This window comes from Elephas maximus, chromosome 20 (assembly GCF_024166365.1).
Source record: "Elephas maximus indicus isolate mEleMax1 chromosome 20, mEleMax1 primary haplotype, whole genome shotgun sequence".
NCBI classification, from domain to species: Eukaryota; Metazoa; Chordata; class Mammalia; order Proboscidea; family Elephantidae; genus Elephas; species Elephas maximus.
Window position 1 is genome coordinate 54,056,169 of NC_064838.1, and position 24,381 is coordinate 54,080,549.

At 55.9% G+C, this 24,381-nt stretch overlaps 1 protein-coding gene across 1 annotated transcript in view; it reads left to right on the forward strand.

Annotated features, from left to right (window-relative positions):
• BSN (bassoon presynaptic cytomatrix protein) overlaps positions 1-24,381 on the forward strand; it is a 101,827-nt gene that overhangs the window by 66,687 nt on the left and 10,759 nt on the right. Inside the window, exons 3-5 of the mRNA XM_049862740.1 lie at positions 6,861-7,745; positions 16,645-17,112; positions 17,563-24,225. Of these exons, the coding sequence (XP_049718697.1) occupies positions 6,861-7,745; positions 16,645-17,112; positions 17,563-24,225 (8,016 nt within the window). The remainder of the gene's footprint in view (positions 1-6,860; positions 7,746-16,644; positions 17,113-17,562; positions 24,226-24,381) is intronic.

Sequence of the window (24,381 nt, forward strand, 5' to 3'; positions counted from 1 at the left end):
GGCTCCATATAATTAACTAGAGTTCAGTATTTAAGGTTTTTTTTAAGGCAAAATTTACATATAATGAAATGTCCAAAGCTTAAGTGTGCCATTCCATGAGCTTTGACAAAAGCATGCACCTGTGTCACACAAGCCCCTCTATCAACATAGAGAATATCCCGATCATCTCAGAAAGTCCCTGAAGGCCCCATCCCTATCCATCCTCGTCCCTGAATCAGAGACACCCACTGCTGTGACTTTTATCAACTACAGATAAAGTTTGCCTCTTCTAGAATTTCATATAAATGGGGTCATATAGAGTGCACTCTTTTGTATAAGGCTTCTTTCACTCAGCACAGTGGTCTTGAGGCTCATCCATGTGAACAACTCTTTTGAGAACCTTGGCTGAGAAGAGAAGAGAGCACAGACTAGCTAAGGAGGTGTGTAGACAGGAGAGGGAGACAACAGTACCTGTTTGAGATCTGAGAGGAGGGGGTGCCCATATCCCAAGGATATGAGAGGTGGAGTGTGATTGAAGGAGCGAGGCCCCAGATATTCAGTTTGGAGGACTCATCCTCTAATTTGGTTACTCTTTAACAAATAGGAAGCAGGGCCATCAGCTAAGCCAGAGGCAGGGAAGTGGAGGGGGACAAGAGAAAGTGGACCAGCCATTGCGGAGAGAAGCTCCCTGGAGAGATGAAATGAATTAACCAGGTAGCTGTGGGGGTCCAGAAGAGATTGGCAAGCATAAGTCAATATATCGTGGAGCCCACATGCCTGGTGCCTACTCAGCTGTTTGGGTGGAGGTATGCTAGATTAACCACTGTGCCACCAGGGCTCAGTTGAGTTGAGTCCAGGGATGAAACAGACACATGTCAAGGGAGCCCAGACATTTAGCAGAGTGGAACTGGAGTGACAGACCATAGACACAGCTGGGTAGGAAAGGATGTGAAGGCAGAGGAGCTCATGGATGACCCAAAAGCAGAGGCTCAGCGGGTCGGAGGTCTCCATAAGACCTAAGGGCTGCCACACCTGGAAAGCTAGAGGAGGATGGGTACAGGAGCAATTTTGAAGAAGGTGCAGTTTGGGGTGAGGTTGAGAGTAAGGCTGAGGGATGGAGTTGTTGGGCAGGTCAGCCCCATAGAGGATACAGGTCTCCTGCAGTGATGGTGTGAGTCAGTTCAATGGAAGCCTGGGAGACAAGAATCAAGGAGTTTTGAGCACAAGAGGCCAGGATGAAGGAGTCAAAGACAGCAGCAGCCAAGATGGAGGCTAGGAGGCAGACAGGTAGTGGGAGGAAGGATGGGGAAGACAAGGGCTGTGCTCCAAGGGTTCCAGGGATTTTTAAGAGGGGTGGCACAGCCACGTCGTGAGGTCCAGAGAGTGTAGCTTCTCCTGGAGAGGGTAGCTGGGGACCAAGAGGAGTGTGTGAAAGATAGTGTGTACGGGAGTTGACGGGTCATGAACTGGGGGTTTCACAGGGCACAGAGGACAGGACTGGGAGGGAGGGGAGGCTATCCAGAGCAGTACAGGGGGAGTTGAGGGACAGTGGGAAGTGGAGAGGCAGATGTGCCCAAGGATCAGCAAGAGGATGGATAGTTTCCCTCTCATGGAGCTCTAGACCAGTGAAGCCTTTCAGACCAAGCAGTGAGTATGTTCAGCCTCCCCTTCCCAAGTCCTGGTCTCAGATGCTGGGCAGGTCCCCGGGGTCTCCCTCAGGGTCCTGGCCTGGTGAGATTCACATCGACCTCCTTGTAGGCCACACCTGGCTGGCCCAGCTCTGGGTCAAGGTGTTCTTGCCCCATGGAACCCTGTGGTGTATGCTCCCTAAGCCCGAGTTCAGCCAGCTGAGAGTCAGTGGAGCTGGGGGAGCCGGGCGCTAGATCGGGCAGGTGATGTGTCCAGTGCTGTGAGGCAAGTGAAAGCCCAGGCCAGCCCTGCCTCCCTTCTACCCGCCTGTCCTTGTGGTCTAGGGTCCATACTAGGGTATGTGCCTCCTAGAGAGACCTGGCCAGTGACACACAGCCCGGAAAGGCTTGAAGTCAGGGTGCCCAGTGGGGCCCTCTGAGGAACCTCTGGATTTGGCAGAACAGGCAGGGTGCCTTTATAAGCTCGTTCTGTGATGTTTCCACTTGTACCAAAATGGAAAGCATGAATGCGCCATCAGGCATGATGTCAGTGCAGAGTGATCTGACACACTGAATGCCTGCATTCTGGGGGGAGAGGCGGGGCTCAGAGGCAAGCTGCCGCTGCTCTCGACCGGAAGGAAGGCTAAGTGATGTCTGCACCTCTCCCTCTTCCTGGGGGAGGAGGAAGAGAACCTGTTACTGCGGGGGGCCCTCAGAGCTGCCCAGCAGCCATGAGGTGATATGAGTCAGGCTTCACCCTGAGAGCAGGAACAGACTCACTGGGAAGCATCCTTTGAGGCCAGATATGGCAAGCAGGGCTGGGTCGTACCCTCTGAGGCGAGATGGAGGTTCATAGATCTCAGTGCTGTCAGTGACCCTGCAGAGAAGATGTAGAAGCCCCTCCTAGAACTTCGCCCACTCCCCTTCCTGCCCCCAGGCCCAGTGAAGGAAGCATCAAGGAGTGGCCACTGCAGACAGGCCATGGCTGCTCATTCAAGTTGTGGTTCACAGAGCCCCTAGACTGGTTCCCAGACCTCTGGATCCTAGGTGGGTAGTGCCCCTTTAGCTGCCATTCTGTTCCCTGAACAGTTCATGTAAGGAGCAGCTGGGAAAGGCTCTTGTGGGGGAGAAAGTCACTTCAAAGCCACAGAGCCCATAAGGCCCTGCCTTTCTGTATCCCCTGTAGTCTCCTGGCAGAATGGGCAGTGGCTTCCTACGGGAAGCTTCTGCTTCCCCCACGCCCAGTCTACCTCTTGGCCCTGTGTACCACAGTGAGCCTTCCCACCTTTATTGCTGCCTAGTGCCCACTGGGCTGGGGTGCATAGCCATCCATGGAGGCCCCGCCAGCCTTCTGAAATGGGTTTCCTTGCTGGCAAGAAGGGTCAGCTTGACAAAAGCTAGTGTCTCGCAGAGCTGTCTGTCTTGGGGGAGCCCACCTATGCCTCCTGGGGACATACCTGTGGCTGGTGGCCCACACATCTCCTGGCCATATGCCAGGTCAGACTCATGAAGGTATTGGTCAGCAGGACTCTAATAGAGGTTTTCTGTCACATTGGTAGAAAGCTGTTCCCCCTGACTCTGGTGGGCAGCTGGCTGGGAGGGTGCCAAGGAGCCACAGGGGGCCTTCTGAGCCAATTCCCCTGGCAAAGAGGCATCACTGTGTGTGGCTGAGAAAGGCTCTAGCTACTGCTGGTCCCAGGGCCAGGGGAGTCTGTCACAGGCTTGGCATGGATACCAAGCCTAGGTGGGCAGGTGGGCCAGGGGTGCACAGCCATTTCTCTGCCTGCCTAGTGTGTAACCCCCATCCCGCAGCACAGGTGGATGATCTTGGAGTAGGGAGGCAGAGGCTGAGGATGGGCCCTTCTCAGCAATCTCCTGGGGATCCAGAGAGGGAAGGCTTGCTGGGGCCGGGGAGCTTCTCAGCCTGTGTCCTCCTTAGGAGGCCTGGCGTGCTGGGCCCATCTGCCTGGACCTGAGCGGGGCGGGGGTAGAGGGATATGGTCAAGGCTCTTCATCATCGTCTGGAAGAGGCTGGATAGAAATAGCTGCACCCATCTGGGCGATGAGTCACTAAGGGGTGTTTCAGCGTTTCTTGGAGAGGTTCTATTTTAGGTGAGTCGCCTGTGACATAGCCTGTGATGTGTAAGGACTGGGGAAGGGAAGGTTCTGGTGCTGAGTGCAGGAGTTTTAGCACATGCCTTTGTCTGGTCATGTCTAGAACCCAAGGGAGGGTCACCCTGAAGTCCTAGGATAAGAAGTCTTACCACCAGATACCTCTTCTCAGTAAGTCCTACCTCAGGACATGCTTGGGTGTGGGCCTGGCACTTACTGCAAGAACTGAGTCTGTAGCTTCCTCTCAACCAGAGGCTGGGCCTCCTTCTAAGGGGGCAGGCCCTTCCCAGGGTCCCTCTCAGGATAAGCAGAAATGGCTTGCCCACGGAAACTTCAACTTTGATGGAAGTAAGCCCCCCTCCCCCTAAGAATGACCTTTTTAAAAGGGTCTTTTGGCTGGTTGTCAGGGACAGAAATTGTTTGCCTTTGTGGCTCTCTCTGCCCAAATGTAGACAAAGCAGCCTTGGGTCTAAAAAAGCACCAGGATGAGTTAAAAGTTCCCAGCTGGGGGGATGGCTTCACATCTCAGTGCCTTGGCACCACAGTCCTTAGGGGTTCTAGAAGTGGCCTTGGTCTTTGGGGGTTCTGCTAGTGTTTTATAGGGGTGACTGCCAGACCTGTAACTTGGACTACATGAAGCTGAGTGGCCTTTAAAAGGTACAGGAATGCAGGGACCCCAAGCCCTAGATCTCAGCAGAGGGCACTAGGCTCCAGGCTGCCCAGCCTGTGGAACAGGGGTTAGGCAGGGCTGTAAGGGCTGATCCTGCTGGCAGCACCGCTTCCTAGTTGAGTAACCCCAAGAGCCTGTCACAAAACCATCACAGACTTTGATTTTCTTTACCATTAGGAAAAAATGAGAGGACACCTGTGAGCATGCCCTCTGTGGTGCCTGACACAAGTGGGTGCTCGCTCACCAAAGGGCAGTAGCCGTCCAGCTCCAAGGATGCTGCCTCTGGGCTTCTGGGGCAAGACAGCCAAGTCCAAGCTTCCCAGTTGACAAGTCATGCATAGCAGCAGTGCTACTGTGTGGTCTCAAGGCAGAGAGCAGGGCTGGAGACTCCGCCGAGGGTAGACAGAATGGGTCTCCTGCCCTAGGGACAGAGATTAGACCTTTCTGTGGTGACTGGGGCGTCATGGTGCATTCGGAGCCTCTGGCAACCACAGGCAGGGGAGCAGCCTTGGCCCCCAACCTTAACTGTGGCCATGCAGGAGGACTCTGCCTCATTCACGCACAGTCCTGTGGCTTCAGCCTCATGGGAGCTGTGCCCCATATTAATAAGTTGTCAGGACTAATTCCACAAGCAAACCTCTCTGGGTTGAGCCCTGCTCTGTACCCCTGTGCTAGTCCTGAGAACACCCTGTCAGCCGGCTCACAGGCTGAATGGGGAGACAGGAGACACAAAAGTAAATTAATAGATAGTTTGGGATAGAATATACACTGAAGAAAATAAGCTAGGTAATTTTATACAGAGGACCTGGTGGGAAAAGGGGGTGTATTTTAGACTGTGCCAGGGAGGTCCTACTAGGGAAGTGATACCTGAGCTAAGACCTACACAACAAGCTGCACAGAGTGTTTGGGGCAGAAGAAATAGTGAGTACAAAGGTTCTAATGTAAAAATAAGCTCAGAGGACCACTTGGCCAAACAGGAGGCCCAGTATGTCTGGGTCAAGGGAGCCAAGGAGAGGTGGCAGGGAAGGAGGCCAGAAAGAGGCAGCTTGGGGTAGATCATGGGGCCTCCTGGGCCGTGGTAAAGAGCTCCCATGGTAAGTGCGATTGGAAGCCACTAGAGAGGTTTGAGCCTGTAAGTGATGTGCCCTGTTTTACATGTGGGTGTTTTTGGACCAAAAAAAAGAAAAATTATTGGCTCATGTAACTGGAAGTCCAAAGAGTAGACTCAAGGCATGGCTGAATCCAGGGAATTAAATGAAGTCATCAGATCTCCTCCTTTCTCCCTTTCTTGGCATCACTTCCAGCCATCTACGGACTTCATTTTTAGCATCTCTCTGCATGTTGGGAAAGGCGGCCACTGACCACTCCAAGGCTACATCCTTCTGACTGGCAGTCCAAAATGAAGAAACTCCCTCTTCTATTGTTCATTTACCAAATCACATGGAAGGGCTTCAGTTGGCCGTTTGCGTGGTCACAGGCCTGTCCCTGAACCACTAGCTGCAATCAGTGAGTGGCCTGGCTTGAGTCCTGTGCCTACTTTATCCAGAGAGGGGCCAGTGATAAAGTGATGTGGCTATCACACGAACAGCAACATGTGTCTTGGTTGTTCTGGAGGCACATATTATCCCACTTTGTTTAAAAATCTGTCTTCATTAAGGAAAAAAAAAACCTTGTATCATTCTGCTTACATCAGTCACTCATCTTACATTACTTTGCTCTCATTTTGCCCTCAAGTTTTTTTCGTATATATCTTATCTCCACATCGAGACTGTACGCTTCTCCAGGAATCATGGTTTCTCTTTATTCTCTACGCTTTCCTCTCCCGCCTATTACTGCTCACTTATTTATTCTTTCTGCGAAAATTTTATTGAATACCTATTGCATATTGTGCTAGGGCCATGTTTGGGGCCCTTGATTCCATGAAGTTCTCATTCAGGTCCTTGCAAAACCCAGCCACACTTTGCCTCCTGACTTTTATTTGAAAAGATTACGCTGGCTACTATTTGGAAATGGCCTCAAGGGGGCAGGAGGGGAAGGAAAGTGATCAGTTGGAGGCTATTGGGGTCATCCAAGCAGGAGGATGAGAGTGTTGATTGTGTGAAGCAGGACTTGGAGATGGAATGACGTACACGGATCTGGGGCATGCTGAGGAGCAGCCAGTGGGCTGTTGGGGAGAACGCTGGAGCAGGAGGGCCTGGGCAGATGGGTTGGTAGTTGGGAGCGAGGCCAGGTGTGTGGCTGCCTCTACTCTGCACAATACCTGGCAACTCCTAGAGAGCAGGGCAGTATCATCTGCCCTTTTCAGCCCCTTTTACTTCTTTCTCCCTGGCAGCCTAGAAACACCAGAGCAGAGCTTGGTGCTCCTGCCTGTGCTAGAAGCCGGCTCTAGCTGCCGTGGTCCTGCGCTGGCCTGGGCTATGGGCACAGCCAAATCCTGGCCACCCTGCTGACCACGGTGCTTTTCTCCTCAGGTGAAGGAGTGGCTCTGTCTGAACTGTCAGATGCAGAGGGCTCTGGGAATGGACATGACCACTGCGCCTCGCTCCAAGAGCCAGCAGCAGCTGCACTCCCCAGCTCTGTCTCCTGCCCACTCCCCAGCCAAGCAGCCCCTGGGGAAGGGGGAGCCAGAGAGATCCAGGGGCCAAGGAGGACCACAGCCCAGCCCCCGCCAGGCTGAGCCGGCCAGGGCGACCTCAGTGCCGGGGACTGCCCCAGCAGCTGCCCCTCTAGAGGTAGGGAGGGTGTCTCCTCAGCCCTCTCTCCCCATCAAGCCTTCCACAGCTGAGCCCAGGCCGCCTGCAGGAGAGGCCCCGGCCAAAAGTGCCACTGCAGTGCCCTCTGGGTCTGGTGCTGCTGAACAGACACAGGAGGGGCTCACTGGGAAGCTCTTTGGCCTCGGTGCATCGCTGCTGACCCAGGCAAGCACCCTCATGTCTGTGCAGCCTGAGGCTGACTCCCAGGGCCAGCCTTCTCCCAGCAAGGGGCAACCCAAGATCATCTTAAGCGATGCCAGCAAGGAGGCTGGTTCAAGACCTCCAGGCTCAGGGACCAGGCCTGGGCCAGTACCTGGGGCCAAAACTGAGCCTGGGGCTAGAACAGCTCCTGGATCAGGGCCTGGAGCCCTGGCGAGAACTGGGGGAACAACCAGTCCAAAGCACGGCAAAGCAGAACACCAGGCAGTGTCCAAGGCTGCTGCCAAGCCAAAGACCATGCCGAAGGAAAGGGCCACCTGCCCACTGTGCCAAGCTGAGCTCAATGTGGGCAGCAAGGCCCCAGCCAACTATAACACCTGTACTACCTGCAAGCTCCAGGTGTGCAATCTGTGTGGCTTCAACCCGACACCCCACCTGGTGGAGGTAAGCTGGACTAAGCATGTTCCCTGGGCCTTGGTAAGAGGCCAGGGCCTGGGGAAATTGGGGGCATGGGAGCCAGGAAAGGCTGTGGAGATCTGGGTCTGTGTCGGGCGTAGGGCTGCCCAGACAGTTAACACTGCAGAGGGACTGCTCTCCCTTTTATGACCCTGCCTTAGAGCTAGGTATTGCCAGGACATTGGTGGGCACAGCCCCAGTCCTTCCACTTGGAGAAAGAACTGGCACAGTGAGGGGTGGGGTAGTGGTGCTTGCTGCCTCTATCTGACTACCAGTGCCCTGAGGCTGGTCCCAGAGGGAGCCAGGCTCAGGAGGCCCCGAACTGGCCTCCCTACTTTTAGTTACCATGGGCATGCCCCAGTGAAAGACACCAACCTCCCCTGCTGAAGTAGGAAGAACCTGAGGTACCACCCTGCCCTCACTCTGTGACGCTTGGGGCAGGGGTGACTACAGGGGAGGGGAAGTGAAGGGCTGTGGGGCCGAGGCCTGTGTTGCCCACTGTGCCCCATGCCCAGGGCGGGGTGGAAGCATTCTCACAGTTCTTAGAGCGGGACAGGCCATGTCCTACTGCCCAGGCCCCGGCCCAGCCGGGTGGTATTCACCCTGGATTCTGTCTTCCAAGGTCATGGTATTGAAATCTACCTCTCAAAGCCACAGCCTCTGGTCCATATATTTTCCCCTGTCAGGTCTGGGCTCCCCTTGTGCTTGCTTGTGGAGATGCTTAGAGGTGTTCGTCTTACCCATGGGAAAGTTTGAGGGAGAGCCAAGGTTGGGGACTAGTCTCTGCACTCCTGGTTCCAGCAAAGGGCACTAGACATTGTACAGAGCTGGCCAGAAGGGAGCAGGAGGCCCAGTGTTTTCCGGAAGCTTGGAGCTCAGCCTGGAGTCTCAGAGGGTATGGAGCTACCCTGGCAGAACTTGGCCAACATGGGCCTGGAGGTTGCTCTAACACCCACCCTCACCCACTTGCCCAGGGCTACCCATATGAATCCCACCGTGGCTGCCGTGGGCACCCTGGGTGTATTCTCTTCCCAAGAGTGTCCTTGAGATTTGAGTTTGGATCATCCTGGCAGGTGGATGTGTTTCCCAGATGTATTATGTCAGGAGATGGTTGAGCCAAGACCCCTGCCTCCTGCACACAGGCAGCCACATGAGCCCTTTGGACTCCCTGGCTGAGCCATGCACGGGCAACAATAGAGCAGGGGGTGTGAAGTGCAGACCACCACTGGCCCAGAATGGGACAAGAAAGGTGAGTATGTATCGCTGTGACCTCTGTGGCACCTTGTCCTGATCTGTCTTGGGTCAGGCACCCATGGGAGCCACCATGGAAACCTCCTAGTACAACAAGGACTGTTTTGACCACCACAGGCCATACTTTCCAATATGCCTTAGGGAAGGGCAGCCCTAAGCAAGACAGATGACCTCCTTGTGTGGTGCCCGTATGGCCCTCCAGGCCCCACTCTGCCACTTCCCCAAGCTCTAGGTTCAGAGGCTCACTGGGGGGCAGCTGACCTGAGTGGCTGGATGGGAAGCATCAAGAGTTCATCAGACTCAGTGTTCTGCTGACTGCTTTGCCCAGAGACTACTCACTGCTGTTGGGTGGGGCACCTGATGCTGAGGGACCATGAGCCCTGTTGGACTGCTGAGCTGGCCAGCCTGGAGGAACCTTGTCCCCAAGAGACCTCCCAGCCTCCTTTCCCTCATTAAGGAGGTTGTGCACAGAGGAGAGGGGAAAACTGTCCCTGTCTAGAAGCATAAACATTCCTGACAGCTCCCTTCAGTGGCCCCTGAGCCAGGCCACAGGAAATGCTGATTCAGCCCAAACAGAAGCGTTTCAGTCATGTGCAGACTTTGGCTGAGGTATCCAGATTCTGATCTAAGCCTCTCGTTAGCTGCTTGGCCTGGCCTTCCTGAACTTTGGAGCTTCTGCCACTCAGTGATCAGCATTGCCTCCTACCCCACCCTGCACTGTGTACCACTGTCCCCATGGCCTGCCCCACTGCCATCTCCTTGGCCAGGACAGCCTTAGCTCCTCAGGGTCTGATGCAATCCATGGGCCTGCCCATCCCCGAAAGAAAGCTGATGGCTATCTCAGCTCCTCTCCACCTCAGACCCTCTGCTTGTCCTAACAGCAGTCATGGCCCAGTGTCTCTGACTTCATTCTCCTCATGGCTCTGTCTGTCAACACTGCTGTCCCCAGAGGGCCTATGGCTTCTCCTGGGGGAGATGTGGGTGGGCAGCCATGATGCCCCCCCATGGTTCCTACTACAGAGGCTGTACCACCATTCACCATCAGAGACTCCAGCCAGTGGCCTGGGTCATCCTCCTCTCTCCCCTTAGCACCCATTCCATAGACTAAGCCCTGCCACCTCTACCTCCCCACTGTCGCATGAATCTGGCCTCTCCTTTCCATCCCTGTGGCCACAGTCCTAGTCAAAGCCCTTGTCCTCCCTCATCTAGTCAGTGCCCAAAACCTTCTTTCAGTTCTTCCTGCCTTGGGTCTTTCAAGGGCTGGTGGGGAGGGCCTGGTGCTTAATGCCGCTTTTCTTCACTGAGGCCCTTAACCAGGCCAGAGGCCTTCTTTGATCTCAATGCAGACAGTGGCCACCTGGTATTCTGAGGAATTTTGTGCTTCCCTGTGACCTACTTTTTGTGTGCTTGGTTAGAGGCTCCTGATTTCTCAACAGGTGCTACAGACACTCTTCCTGCCTTAGGAGCAACGTGGCAGGGCCAGCAGGCCCTTCTCTAGGTTCTAGAGGTCAGTTCAGCCCTGGCTGCCCCTTGCCGTACTTACTTGACTGAGGATAGCCTGCCAGGCTTGGGATGACCATGCTGTGTCTTTGTATATGGTGTGAGGCAGTGTCTGCATTCAGGCTGGGAGCCTGAGGGAGGGACAGACTAGGGGAGCCCCACTCATATCTCCCCACACGCTGATTAGACCTACTGTGGTTCTGCCTTAGACCAGAGCCAACCACTGGATTCAATAGGTTTAGAATTTTTCTCAATATCTCTGAGCAGACAAAAACCTCTTACCCCCTTTCTAGAACATACAATAGAGGAAGCAGCAAAACTGGATCCCTTTTTCCCTTGAAACTTCCTCTGAACAAAAAAAAAAAAACCCACAGTGCTATTTAGTGAGTCATTTCATAATTAAGAGTTGTTGATTCCAAATTTTTTACCTGTTTATCTTTTTGCAGTATAATAGTACCCTTGGCTTAATTTTTAATTGGCTTTCAGTTCAAAACAGAGTTCGTGAAGAAATTAGTAGAATTGGAATTATTATAATAACACTGCCAGTTTCTTATTGTAATTGCCAAACTTACAGTCATGCCCTTGAGAAGTCAGGCCTTCCTGGGCAGAGGGCCTGGCACCTATAATCTGTGGGCCTGGGCTGGACTTATGCCGTGCAGGGGCGAGGGCATCTGGGCGAGAGGCCAGCAGCTGCCTCTGCTCCAGACCTGCTTCTGGGCTACCTCTGGGGGTAGTCATCTCAGGGAGCCCTGCCTCCTCCCCTATGCAATGGGGGCAATAATACCCCCTCTTAAGTTTCTGTGAGAGCCAGGTAAGATGATGTACCTCAGATGTTTATGGAAGGTCCAACACACAGTGAGCCCTGGAGCCAGGAAATTGGAACCAAAGTGTCATAAAAGAGAGTCTCTGTGGGAAAGGAAGAGTCCCGCTCTAACCCCTGACTAGTTGTGCATTGACCCTGTGGTAAGTGTGAGGTCACGGCCTTGCAAGGGACCCCACAGGGAATGAACATGTTTGGTGCTGGGGCAAGAGGGGAACACAGCCCAGCCACAAGGGTGCACATTGGGGGCACCAGAAGGATTCCTTCTATGGGATGCAGAGACCCAGAAAGGAGGAGCTTAGGCATGTCTAGGGATCAGGGAAGGGCAGGGTCACAGAGTCTAGAGAGGAGCAGCAGCACCATCATGGCCATGCCCATGGTCCAGGGTCCGAGTCTTAGGCCCTTTACCTTGGGCATCCTCTTCTCTGGAGTTCTCATCCACTGCTCTCTACTCTGGCAGTGGGGCTGGGGATATGTAGGGTCAGGCAGCTGGCCATAGAGTGTTGGTCAGGATGATGCCACTGTAACCAGACTGACATGCAGGCTAGCTCCACAAGTAAAGAGCTTGTGTGAGATGTAGTTTCATTCAGACAGTGGCAGACAGTGCAGGGAAATGCCCAGCATCTATTACAGCTCTGCTGGCTCCCCTAGCCCAGGGGGCACATTGGTAAAGGCAACAGGTCTCATCTGCCTATGGGATGCCCCACCAATGCTCTCAATCAACTCCCTTCTCTTATTGTAAATAGTGGCACGCTGAACCCACCTGGCTCCATCTGAGGCCATGCGTATCTACACCTCTCACTTACCTTTAGGTAATTATTGCCTTTGGGGAATTCAGACCTTCCTACCCCCAGAATGGAACTGGACAGAGGGAGGTGAGACATAAGTGGTCATTAGGACCTCCCCATTGTCCATTTCCAAGTCCTGTATCGTCTCCTGCCCATAGCTGAAGTGGGCAAGCAAAGGGGCAAGCAGGCAGCAGCTTCCCCAGGTCTGGGGCTGGCTTGGGCTGAGTGAACAAGAGTGTGAGAAAGAATGTGCAAGTGAATGAATGAATAAGGGAGTAAACACTAAAGTGAGGAAATGAATGAGTGAGTGAACAAGTGAGTGGAAGACCAAGAGAGTAAATGAGCAGGGCCCTCGTTCTAGCCCCTCGAATATTATTCAACCCTAAAAACGAACTGCTGATACATGCTGCGGCATGGATGAACTTGAAAACTTTATGCTAAATGATTCCACTTATATGAAATGTCCAGATGAGGCAAACCCATGAAGACAGAAAGTAGATAAGTGGTTGCCAGGAGCTGTGGTTGGGAATGGGTAGTGCCTTCTAACAGGTATTAAGTTTCCCTTTGGGGTGATAAAAGTGTTCTGGAATTGGATAGTGGTGATGTTTGCACAACCTTGTAAATATACTGAAAACCACTGAATTGTACCTTTTAAGAGGGTGAATTTTTTTATATGTAAATTATATCTCAGTTTTTTAAAAGTAGAGATTCAATATATTTCACCACTAGGGGGGAAACCCACGATGGAGGGGCAGCTGGCAGGGCTCTCAGCCAAGGAGACCCTGGTGGGAAGAGAAGGCTGCCCTAGCCCATTTAACAGGGTAGGTCACAGCTTCCTGAAGGACGGGTGGGGGTGCCCAGGACACAGTGTAAGGAGAGGAGGGGTGGGGGCTATCAGCAGCTGGACCAAAGGGCACACACCAAAGCAGGCACCGCTGTAACTACACTGCCAGTCCTCTGCTGCCCTGTACCCCAGCCCTCCGAAGAGGGCTGAGGAAGAGCCTCCAGCAGCCAGGTCAGATGTTTATTTTTAGCTCCTACCCTCACATGCCTCCTCCCGCCTGCCCACCCTTCCTCGCTGCCTACTATAGCCAGGAGCAAGAGGGCCGGCCAGCATCTCCTTCGGTAGGCTGGCTGCCTGCCTCTTCCAGCAAACGTGTGAAGGAGCTCAGCCCTGGGGAGCTGGTGATCACAGGTGACATGCTCTGCTGAGGGATGGGCCTCTGGGCTCAGGTAAGCAGCCTGATGCAGAGGCTGGCTCTGAGCATGTGGCATTAGGTCAACCTCCTCTATCCAGACCTCCTTCAACTCCAGCCCCTTCCAAGGTGCCCTTGCCTCATTTGGACTCTTTGTTTCTGGGCTGGCACCTGCAGGCCAGAGGTGGAGATCAGGGCTTGCCAAGATACCAAGGTGGGCCAGGCAGATGACCAGCCCCCTTGAGATGCCTAACCTGGGGTGGCAGTATGGAGTGCCCAAGGTCAAGTCAGGGCAGTGTTCCTTGAGCCAACCCCTTGCCAGGGCCCAGATCCTAATCCTGTCCTGCTGATTCTAGGGAAGGAACTGTTTGCTTACTTTCAGAACTCTTTCTTGACTTCTGATTATGTAGACAGAAGCCAGCACCCATGGGCTCACTGGAGTTTGTGTGGGGCAGACATAAAACTTCAGATAAGCTCCAAGGGAGTCAGCAATGGTACTAGGGCTGGGCCCTGTAGGAAATAGGGTGAGTGCATGTAGGGCCTCTGAAGTACCCCCCCCCACACACACACAGCTGGGCCCCACTGTCCCGTCCCTCTGCCCTGGGTGTAGGACTGGGGTTTGGGGCAGAGCACGAGCTCCAGGGCCAGGGATGCAGCCTCAAGGTCCTGAATAACAAGCCCATGGAGCAGACTTATCCCCCAGCACACACCAAGGCCCTATCACCTGCCCAGTCCGACTTCTGCTGGGACCTAGGGCAGAGATGTGTCATGTGGATCTTGGGACAGGAAACCAGGACAGAATCATTGAGTTGGCACTTGCCATGGTGGCCTGAGGATGCCAGGCTGAGGGCAGTCCACCTTGGGGGTACCAGGCTTCCAACGTCCTGCCAGGTGGGCTATGATCTGGCTTGGGCCCTAGGGCAGTGTGTGAGGTAAGGGTGCTGAGTGCTGGCTGACCTGGGGCTAGCAAGGGCCAAGAGCTATTTCCTCTCCTTGTCCCCTGGCTCTGTGACCCACCATGTGGTCCCATGTTTCCCATAATGGCCCATTCTAGTGGCAGAGCTACTGGTGGGAGCCTGAGTGTCTAGGCACCCAGGATGAGCCACAGCAGAAAGGTGCCAGACGCTCTGCACCTACAGAGTGAGAGCAGGCACAGATGTCAGTGTGGCTAGACCCCTGCCCTGGGCTACACTGTAACCCCTCTCCCTACCACTGTCTGTGGGCCAGGGCAGGGCTCAGATCCTGTCAAGGAGGAGCCCCAACCCTGGAGTAGGGTCCTGCAAGACATGCTGACAGCCTCACACCTGCAGTAGGTATCACTCACTCAGGATCCTGAGATTCTTGGATCTCCACCCCTGCACAGGCTGCTGGGGCTGGGCAACTTAGACTTGGTTCCTGGTATTCTGGGAACTTCACCATTGATAACCATGTCACACTTGCGATGACCTATTTGGGACTGACTTAAAAAAAAAAAAAAATTTTTTTTTTTTATAGGCTCCAGGACTCATGCTAGCCCCTGTCTATCTGTCTTAGTCATGACTTTGTCCAGCCCCCGTAATGGGCCTGACACAGAGCAGGTAACCTTGAGAGTAGAAGAATGACTCACAAGCACTTGATCCCAGCCCAGCTCTGAAGGGAGCAGGGCCTCTGGCCCAAGGGCCAGCACATAAAGTCTGCATGAGAGGAACAGCCCAGAACCCTGTACAAGGCTTAGAGGAGGCTTCCAATTGCGGGTCTTTGCTGTCCTTAGACTGGGTGACTTGGGCTGAGGGTTGTGAGGAGGGGAGGCTGCTCAGGTCCTCTCCCCCAGGCAGGGCTTCTTCCAGACAGCCTTTCCTAGTCTCAGGAGTCTGCGTCCTGCCCAGCACAGACCTTACTTGGGGAAGGGTGTGGAGAAATCAGGTGTCTGCCGCCTGAGAGCTAGGAGGCAGGGGAAAGACAGTGTATCCAGGAACTCTTCACATCTGGACCCCATTCCTGGTCTGCAGGACACTTAACTGCTGGACTCTAAACCAGCGCCCTGGAGGCTGTTTTCTTTCTGGGTGTTATGGATTGAATCGTGTCCCCAAAAGTATCTGTTGTAAATCCTAACCCCTATACCTATGGTTATAACCCCATTTTTTTGTTATGTTAATGATGCAGTATTAGTGTGGGGTGTGTCTTAAATCAATCTCTTTTAAGATATAAAAAGAGCACATTGAGCAAGCAAGCAAGCAGAGACGGGCGAAGATAGATGCCACACCACATGAAGATCACCAAGGAATGGGGAAACAGAAGCTAAGAAGAGATAAGGACCTTCTCCCAGAGCCCTCAGAGAAAGAAAGCCACCCTTTTGTGGTATTTCTGTTATAGCAGCACTAGGTAACTAAGACACTGGGGGTGGGCCGCCAGCTCCCCATCTTCTCCAGACCCTGTACTGCTTTTGTATCCCCACCCCACCCCCCGCCCACACACAGTACTGTTCTTTTTTTCTGGCGGGGCTGAAAAGTTCTTTACGGACTTAGGGAAGGGACCCGGGTTTTTAGTTTGTCACTTGCATTTTAATTATGGTGCATCTTAGTTGTGGAGATGTTTATCATTTGGGGGCAATAAATCAGTTTTTTTCTTCTCATGCCTTTGGTGTCATGCTTTGAAAGGCTTTCTCCTCCCCAAAGTTACAGAAATAGCCATCTTAGTTTCTTAGTGCTGCTGAAACAGAAACACCACAAGTGTGTGGCTTTAACAAATAGAAATTTATTTCCTCACAGTTTAGGAGGCCAGAAGTCCAAATTAAGGGCGCTGACTCTAGGAGAAGGCATTCTCTCTATCAGTTCTGGAAGAAGGTCCTTGTCTCTTCAGCCTCTATTCCCCAGTTCCCTGGCAATCTTCATGTGGCCCATATCTTCCCCTCTGTTTGTGCTCGTTTTCCTCTGTGTCTGATCTGCCTTTCACAGAGTAAAATCTGCGAAAGCTGTGTAGTGTGGAAACCCGTTAGAGGAGGAAATCTAAAATATTTTCCACTAATAGTGAGTGATAGAAAAGTGGTAAGACTGCATCCTATCAAAGGCGGAAAACTTGCAAGACCTGGAAAAACAAGGTGGTCCCGTGGAGTTCCAGCTCTCATAGGGTTTCACTATATCTCAAAAAGGGATTGGTTTAAGACATACCCTACACTGATACGGCCTCATTAACATTAAAGAGAAAACCCTAGTCCGAAATGGGATTACATCCGCAGATATGGGTGTGAGGACTTACAATAAATAATTTTGGGGACACAATTCAATTCATCACAGTCATGTAAATATTTTCAAGTACTCTGTGATTTTCATCAACCCCCTCTCGTTTCCTTCTAGAAAACCGAGTGGCTCTGTCTGAACTGCCAAACTGAGCGGTTGCTGGAAGGCAGCCTGGGAGAACTGACCCCACTGCCGGTGCCCACGTCACAGCAGCCCCCTGTAGGGGCCCCTCATCGTACAGCTGGAACAGCCCCTCTGAAGCCGAAAGGGCTACCAGCGCTGGGCCAGCCATCAGGCCCCCTGCCCACTAAGGCTGGCCCCCTACCTGCCAAGGCCAGCCCCCTGCCTGCCAAGGCCAGCCCCCAGGCCAAGCCCCCCAGGGTTTCTGAGCCCAGTAGGACCCCAAGCAGTGCCCAGGAGAAGAAGGCAGGAATCCCAACTAAAGCTGAGCCCGTGCCGAAGCCACCTCCAGAGACTACCCCACCCCCTGGAACTCCTAAAGCAAAGAGTGGGACACGGAGGACTGAACCTGCCACCCCTGTCAGCAAGGCTGTCCCGGAAGCCCCCAAGGGTGGGGAGGCGGAGGTTAGTCCCATTCACGTCCCAGGGACCCTAGCTGTTAGGTGAACAGTCTCAGGAAGGGCTTGCCTCTCCTGGGGGCTGAGAATGAAGGCCTAGGGCCACAGGGGAGGGCAAGGACACTCCAGCAGGAGCAAAGCCTGGATGAGGCTCTGGTGGGTCTGGAGCCTGTGAGTTCCAGCCTGGCTCTGAGTCTAGTATCTTGTTGGATCCTTTGCTGGGTCTTGCTACCATTAGATCTAGTGAAGTTTCTCTTTGAGAACCTAGGGCTGCTGGGGGTTTGCCATGGAACCTGTAAGTTATTCGAGGCCAGAAAGATGGGGTGGGTGATAGGCCCTGAACCCTTGGGAAGTAGAAGGACCCTTACCCAGGGCCCTGGGATTCATGGAGAAGGTTGGGTTTCCTGATGAGCTGTCTGCCATGGAGAGTCAGTGACTGCTTCTCTCCCTACTGCAGGAGCTGGTAGGCAAGCCTTACTCCCAGGACCTGTCGCGGAGTCCACAGAGCCTCAGTGACACAGGCTATTCCTCTGACGGCATCTCTAGCTCCCAGAGTGAGATCACAGGTGTCGTGCAGCAGGAGGTGGAGCAGCTAGACAGTGCAGGGGTGACAGGGCCACGCCCACCCAGCTCCTCAGAGCTCCATAAGGTGAGGAGCAGCATGCGGCCCTTGCTGGAGGCCCAGGGCCTGGCCCCTAGTGGCAAGCAGAGCAAGCCACTCAGCAGGAGCAATGGCAAAGAGCAGAAGCGGCGGCCACACTCCTTGTCCATCATGCCTGAAGCCTTTGACTCTGATGAGGAGCTTGAGGATATCCTGGAGGAAGAGGAGGACTCTCTTGAGTGGGGACACCAGAGGGAACAGAGGGACACTGCTGAGTCCTCAGATGACTTTGGCAGCCAGCTGCGGCATGACTATGTGGAGGACAGCAGTGAGGGTGGCCTGTCCCCACTGCCACCCCAGGCCCCAGCCCAGGTAGCAGAGCTGACTGATGAGGAGTTCATGAGACGGCAGATCCTGGAGATGAGCGCTGAGGAAGACAACCTGGAGGAGGAGGATGCTGCCACCTCTGGGCATGGCCTGGCCAAACATAGTACCCAGAAGGGCGGCAGGCCCAGAGCCGAGCCCACCCAAGAGTCAGTAGCACTGCCGAAGAGGCGCCTGCCCCACAATGCCACTACAGGCTATGAGGAGCTGCTCTCTGAGGTAGGTCCAGCTGAGGCCACTGAGGGCAGCGGGGCCCTGCAGGGTGGGCTCCGCCGCTTCAAGACCATCGAGCTCAACAGCACGGGCAGCTACGGCCATGAGCTGGATCTGGGTCAAGGTCCTGACTCTGGACTGGACCGAGAGCCTGAGCTGGAGATGGAGAGCCTGACAGGTTCGCCTGAGGACCGCTCCCGTGGGGAGCACTCCTCGACACTGCCTGCCTCTACGCCCAGCTACACATCAGGCACCTCTCCCACCTCCCTGTCCTCACTAGAGGAGGACAGCGACAGCAGCCCCAGTCGCCGGCAGCGGCTGGAAGAAGCAAAGCAGCAGCGCAAGGCCCGGCACCGCTCCCACGGGCCCCTGCTCCCCACCATCGAGGACTCCTCTGAGGAAGAAGAGCTGCGTGAGGAGGAGGAGCTGCTGCGAGAGCAGGAGAAAATGCGGGAGGTGGAACAACAGCGCATCCGAAGCACAGCCCGCAAGACCCGGCGGGACAAGGAAGAACTGCGGGCCCAGCGGCGACGTGAACGTTCCAAGACGCCACCCAGCAACCTGTCACCCATTGAAGACGCCTCCCCTACAGAGGAGCTGAGGCAGGCAGCAGAGATGGAGGAGCTGCACCGCTCTTCCTGCTCTGAATACTCACCTTCACCCTCCCTCGACTCAGAGGCTGAGGCCCTGGATGGCGGCCCCTCCCGGCTCTATAAGTCAGGCAGCGAGTACAACCTGCCCACCTTCATGTCCCTTTATTCACCAACTGAGATGCCCTCTGGTGGCTCCACGACTCCTAGTTCTGGCCGGCCCCTCAAGAGCGCTGAGGAGGCCTATGAGGAGATGATGAGAAAGGCAGAGCTGCTCCAGCGGCAACAGGGCCAGGTAGCAGGGGCCCAGGGGCCCCATGGTGGCTCCTCTCAGCCCACGGGCCCTCGAGGCCAGGGCTCCTTTGAATACCAGGACACCCTGGACCATGACTATGGCAGGGCTGTTCAGCCTGCCTCAGAGAGCACGTCAGCCAGCCTGGGGGCAGCTGTGTATGAGGAGATCCTGCAGACATCACAGAGCATCGCCCGGATGCGGCAGGCCTCCTCGCGCGACCTAACCTTTGCTGAGAACAAGAAGGAAAAGCAGTTTCTGAATGCTGAGAGTGCGTACATGGACCCCATGAGGCAAAATGGCGGCCCTCTTACCCCTGGGACCAGCCCCACCCAGCTTGCTGCTCCTGTGTCCTTCTCTACCTCTACCTCCACCTCCTCTGACAGCAGTGGAGGCCGAGTCATTCCTGATGTCCGTGTCACTCAGCATTTTGCAAAGGAGCCTCAAGACCCCCTCAAAGTACACAGTTCTCCTGTATCCCCCAGTTCTGCTTCCAGGGAGGTTGGAGTGCCCTTTTCCCAGGGCTCTGGAGTCCCAGCAACCACGGCTCTGGCTCCCTGTCCCGCTAGTCTGCCTCGTGGGTATGTGACTCCAACCTCCCCAGCAGGCTCTGGGCGCAGCCCTTCGCCATCTTCCACAGGCCACAGCTATGGACAGAGCCCAACCACTGCAAACTATGGGTCCCAAACTGAAGAGCTGCCCCAAGCCCCCAGTGGCCCTGCTGCTGGTGGGCAGGCTGCCAGAGAGAAGCCCCTTATAAGTGGTGGCCAGAGCAGCATTTCCCAGTCTTCATGGGGATATTCCTATTTCGTGGGCTCCAGCCCACCCCTGTCCCCGTCTTCCCCCTCAGAGAGTCCCACTTTCTCCCCTGGCAAGCTGGGCCCAAGGGCCACAGCAGAGTTCTCTACACAGACGCCAAGCCCAACCCCTGCCTCAGACATGCCTCGTATCCCCAGTGCCTCCACCGCAACACCCATGGTGGCCCAGGGCACACAAACACCCCACCGACCCAGTACGCCTCGCCAGGCATGGCAGCAGTCCCCTCAGGAGGCTCCCTTTATGGTCATCACACTGGCATCAGACGCCTCCAGCCAGACCAGGATGGTCCACGCCAGTGCCTCCACCTCCCCAGTGTGCTCACCTACTGGCTCCCAACCCACCACCCACAGCTACAGTCAGACAACGCCTCCAAGTGTGGCTCAACTGCCTCCAGAGCCACCTGGGCCACCTGGCCTTCCACGGGCACCTAGTGCTGGTACGGATGGGCCCCTGGCCCTGTATGGCTGGGGTGCCCTGCCTGCTGAGAACATCTCCCTGTGCCGGATCTCCTCCGTCCCTGGGACGTCTAGGGTTGAGCCAGGCCCCAGACCACCTGGCAGTGCCGTGGTAGACCTTCGCACAGCTGTCAAACCCACACCCATCATCCTGACTGACCAGGGCATGGACCTGACGTCTCTTGCTGTGGAAGCAAGAAAGTACGGCCTTGCCCTGGATCCAGTCCCAGGACGACAGTCAACTGCTGTGCAGCCTTTGGTTATCAACCTCAATGCCCAGGAGCAGACCCATGCCTTCCTTGGTACTGCCACCACCGTGAGCATTACCATGGCCTCATCTGTGCTCATGGCTCAGCCAAAACAACCTGTGGTCTATGGGGACCCTTTCCAGAGCCGACTCGACTTTGGCCAGGGTGCAGGTAGCCCTGTGTGCCTGGCCCAGGTCAAGCATGTAGAGCAGGCTGTTCAGACAGCCCCATATCGAGGTGGGCCCCGAGGAAGACCCAGGGAGGCCAAGTTTGCCAGGTATAACCTGCCCAACCAGGTAGCTCCTCTGGTCAGAAGGGACGTTTTGATCACACAGATGGGCACTGCCCAGGGTGTTGGCCTCAAGCCAGGCCTAGTGTCAGAGCCTAGTGCCGAGCCCCACCAGGCCACCCCTGCAGACCTTCGGCCACATGCTCTGCCAGGTGCCAGGAAACCACACACAGTGGTGGTGCAGTTGGGAGAAGGCACAGCAGGCACTGTGACCACACTGCTCCCAGAGGAGCCAGCGAGTGCCCTGGACCTCACCGGGATGAGGCCTGAGAGCCAGCTGGCTTGTTGTGACATGGTCTATAAGTTCCCCTTTGGCAGTAGCTGCACTGGCACCTTCCATCCTACCCCCAGTGCACCTGAGAAGGGTGTGGCAGATGCTGCCCCACCTGGGCAAAGCAGTGGCCCCTTCTATGGTCCCCGAGACCCTGAGCCTCCCGAGCCCCCTAGCTACCGGGCACAGGGAGTAGTTGGGCCTGGACCCCATGAGGAGCAGAGGCCCTACCCACAGACCCTCCCTGGCAGGCTGTATTCCTCCATGTCTGACACCAATCTGGCGGAGGCTGGCCTCAACTACCATGCCCACCGCCTTGGACAGCTTTTCCAGGGTCCCCGTCGAGACTCAGCTGTGGACCTCAGCTCCCTGAAGCATTCCTACAGCCTGGGCTTTGCAGACAGACGCTACCTAGGGCAGGGCTTGCAATACGGCTCATTCACAGACTTGCGTCACCCCACAGACCTTTTGACTCACCCGCTTCCCATGCGGCGCTACAGCTCAGTGTCAAACATCTATTCAGACCATAGATATGGCCCACGGGGAGATGTAGCAGGCTTCCAGGACGCCAGCCTAGCCCAGTACAGTGCTACGACGGCCCGTGAGATCAGCCGCATGTGTGCCGCCCTCAACTCCATGGACCAGTATGGCGGGCGGCACGGCAGCAGTGGTGGTGGCCCTGATCTTATGCAGTACCAGCCCCAACCGGGGCCTGGGCTTAGTGTCCCACAGGGTCTGGCACCTCTCAGACCTGACCTCCTAGGGAACCCTACTTTTCCAGAGGGCCATCCCAGTCCTGGGAACCTAGCCCAGTATGGGCCTGCAGCTGGCCAGGGTACAGCACTCAGACAGCTGCTGCCATCCACAGCCACTGTGCGTGCAGCGGATGGCATGATCTACTCGACCATCAACACCCCAATTGCTGCAACGCTGCCCATCACCACCCAGCCCACGTCAGTGCTGCGACCCATGGTGCGTGGCGGCGGCATGTACAGGCCTTACGCATCTGGTGGGGTAACAGCTGTGCCGCTCACCAGTCTGGCACGCATGCCCCTGATTGCCCCCCGGATACCCCTTGGGCCCACAGGGCTGTACCGGTATCCTGCACCAAGCAGATTTCCCACGGCTTCCAGCGTCCAACCTGCTGAGGGCCCTGTCTATTTGGGGAAACCTGCTGCTGCCAAGGCCCCAAGAGCTGGGGGCCCGCCAAGGCCAGAGCTGCCATCAGGGCCTGCACGGGAAGAACTGCTTTCCACAGCCACCCCTGCTGCTGTTAAGGAGGCTGCAGCAGCCCCAACCCCAGCCCTGCTGACTGCCCAGAAGCCACCAGGAGATGCTGCTCCTGGGCCTGGGAGTGGGGCGTTGAGCCGGCCAGGGCACGAGAAGGAGGAAGCGTCACAGGAGGAAAGGCAGCGGAAGCAGCAGGAGCAGCTACTACAACTGGAGCGGGAGCGGGTGGAGTTGGAGAAGTTGCGGCAGCTGCGACTGCAGGAAGAGCTAGAGCGGGAGCGTGTGGAACTGCAGAGGCACCGTGAGGAAGAGCAGCTGCTGGTGCAGCGGGAGCTGCAGGAGCTGCAGACCATCAAGCACCATGTGCTGCAGCAGCAACAGGAGGAGCGGCAGGCTCAGTTTGCACTGCAGCGGGAGCAACTAGCACAGCAGCGCCTGCAGCTGGAGCAGATCCAGCAGTTGCAGCAGCAGCTGCAGCAGCAGCTAGAGGAGCAGAAGCATCGGCAGAAGGCCCCCTTCCCTGTGGCCTGTGAGGCGCCTGGCCGAGGGGCTCCGCCAGCTGCCGCTGAGCTGGCCCAGAATGGCCAGTACTGGCCACCTTTGACCCACGCAGCTTTCATTGCTGTGGCAGGACCGGAGGGGCCCGGGCAACCTCGTGAGCCTGTGCTGCACCGGGGCCTCTCCAGCTCTGCCTCGGACATGTCGCTGCAGACTGAGGAGCAATGGGAGGCAAGCCGCAGCGGCATCAAGAAGCGGCACTCCATGCCACGCCTGCGGGATGCCTGCGAGCCTGAGTCGGGGCCCGAGCCTGGCATGGTCAAGAGGATTGCAGACAGCAGCATGCAGACAGACGACGAGGATGGGGAGAGCCGCTACCTCCTGACTCGGCGGCGCCGGACACGGCGGAGTGCTGACTGCAGCGTGCAGACGGATGATGAGGACAGTGCCGAGTGGGAGCAGCCAGTGCGCCGCCGCCGGTCTCGCCTTTCCCGCCACTCAGACTCAGGCTCCGACAGCAAGCACGATGCCTCTGCGTCCTCATCGACCACCGCCGCTGCTTCGAGGGCCATGAGCAGTGTGGGCATCCAGACCATCAGTGACTGCTCTGTGCAGACAGAGCCCGATCAGCTGCCCAGGGTCTCTCCGGCCATCCACATCACAGCGGCCACTGACCCCAAGGTGGAGATCGTCAGGTACATATCAGCACCAGAGAAGACTGGCCACGGGGAAAGCCTGGCCTGCCAGACGGAGCCGGATGCACAGGCTCAGGGTGCGGCTGGACCACAGCTTGTAGGGCCAACTGCCATTAGCCCTTACCTGCCTGGCATCCAGATCGTCACCCCAGGGCCCCTGGGCAGATTTGAAAAAAAGAAGCCAGACCCCCTGGAGATTGGGTACCAGGCTCACCTGCCCCCTGAATCCCTCTCACAGCTTGTGAGCCGCCAGCCTCCTAAGTCCCCCCAGGTCCTGTACTCGCCAGTCTCACCCCTGTCCCCACACCGGCTCCTGGACACCTCCTTTGCCTCCAGTGAGAGGCTGAACAAGGCTCACGTGAGTCCCCAGAAGCACTTCACGGCTGACAGTGCTCTCCGCCAGCAGACGCTGCCTCGCCCCATGAAGACCCTGCAGCGGTCCTTGTCTGACCCTAAGCCCCTCAGCCCCACCGCGGAAGAGTCTGCCAAAGAGAGGTTCTCCCTCTACCAGCACCAGGGGGGGCTGGGTAGCCAGGTATGGGCACAAGGGCTGGTCCAGGGTGGGACAGGGGCCAACACCTAGCCTGGGGCTTCTCTTGGGGCGGGGATGGAGTCACCTTGGCTCCAAAGGCCCAGAAAAGGGAAGCAAGGAATGGACCCTTTTATATGCACATCTAGTGGAGCCCACATC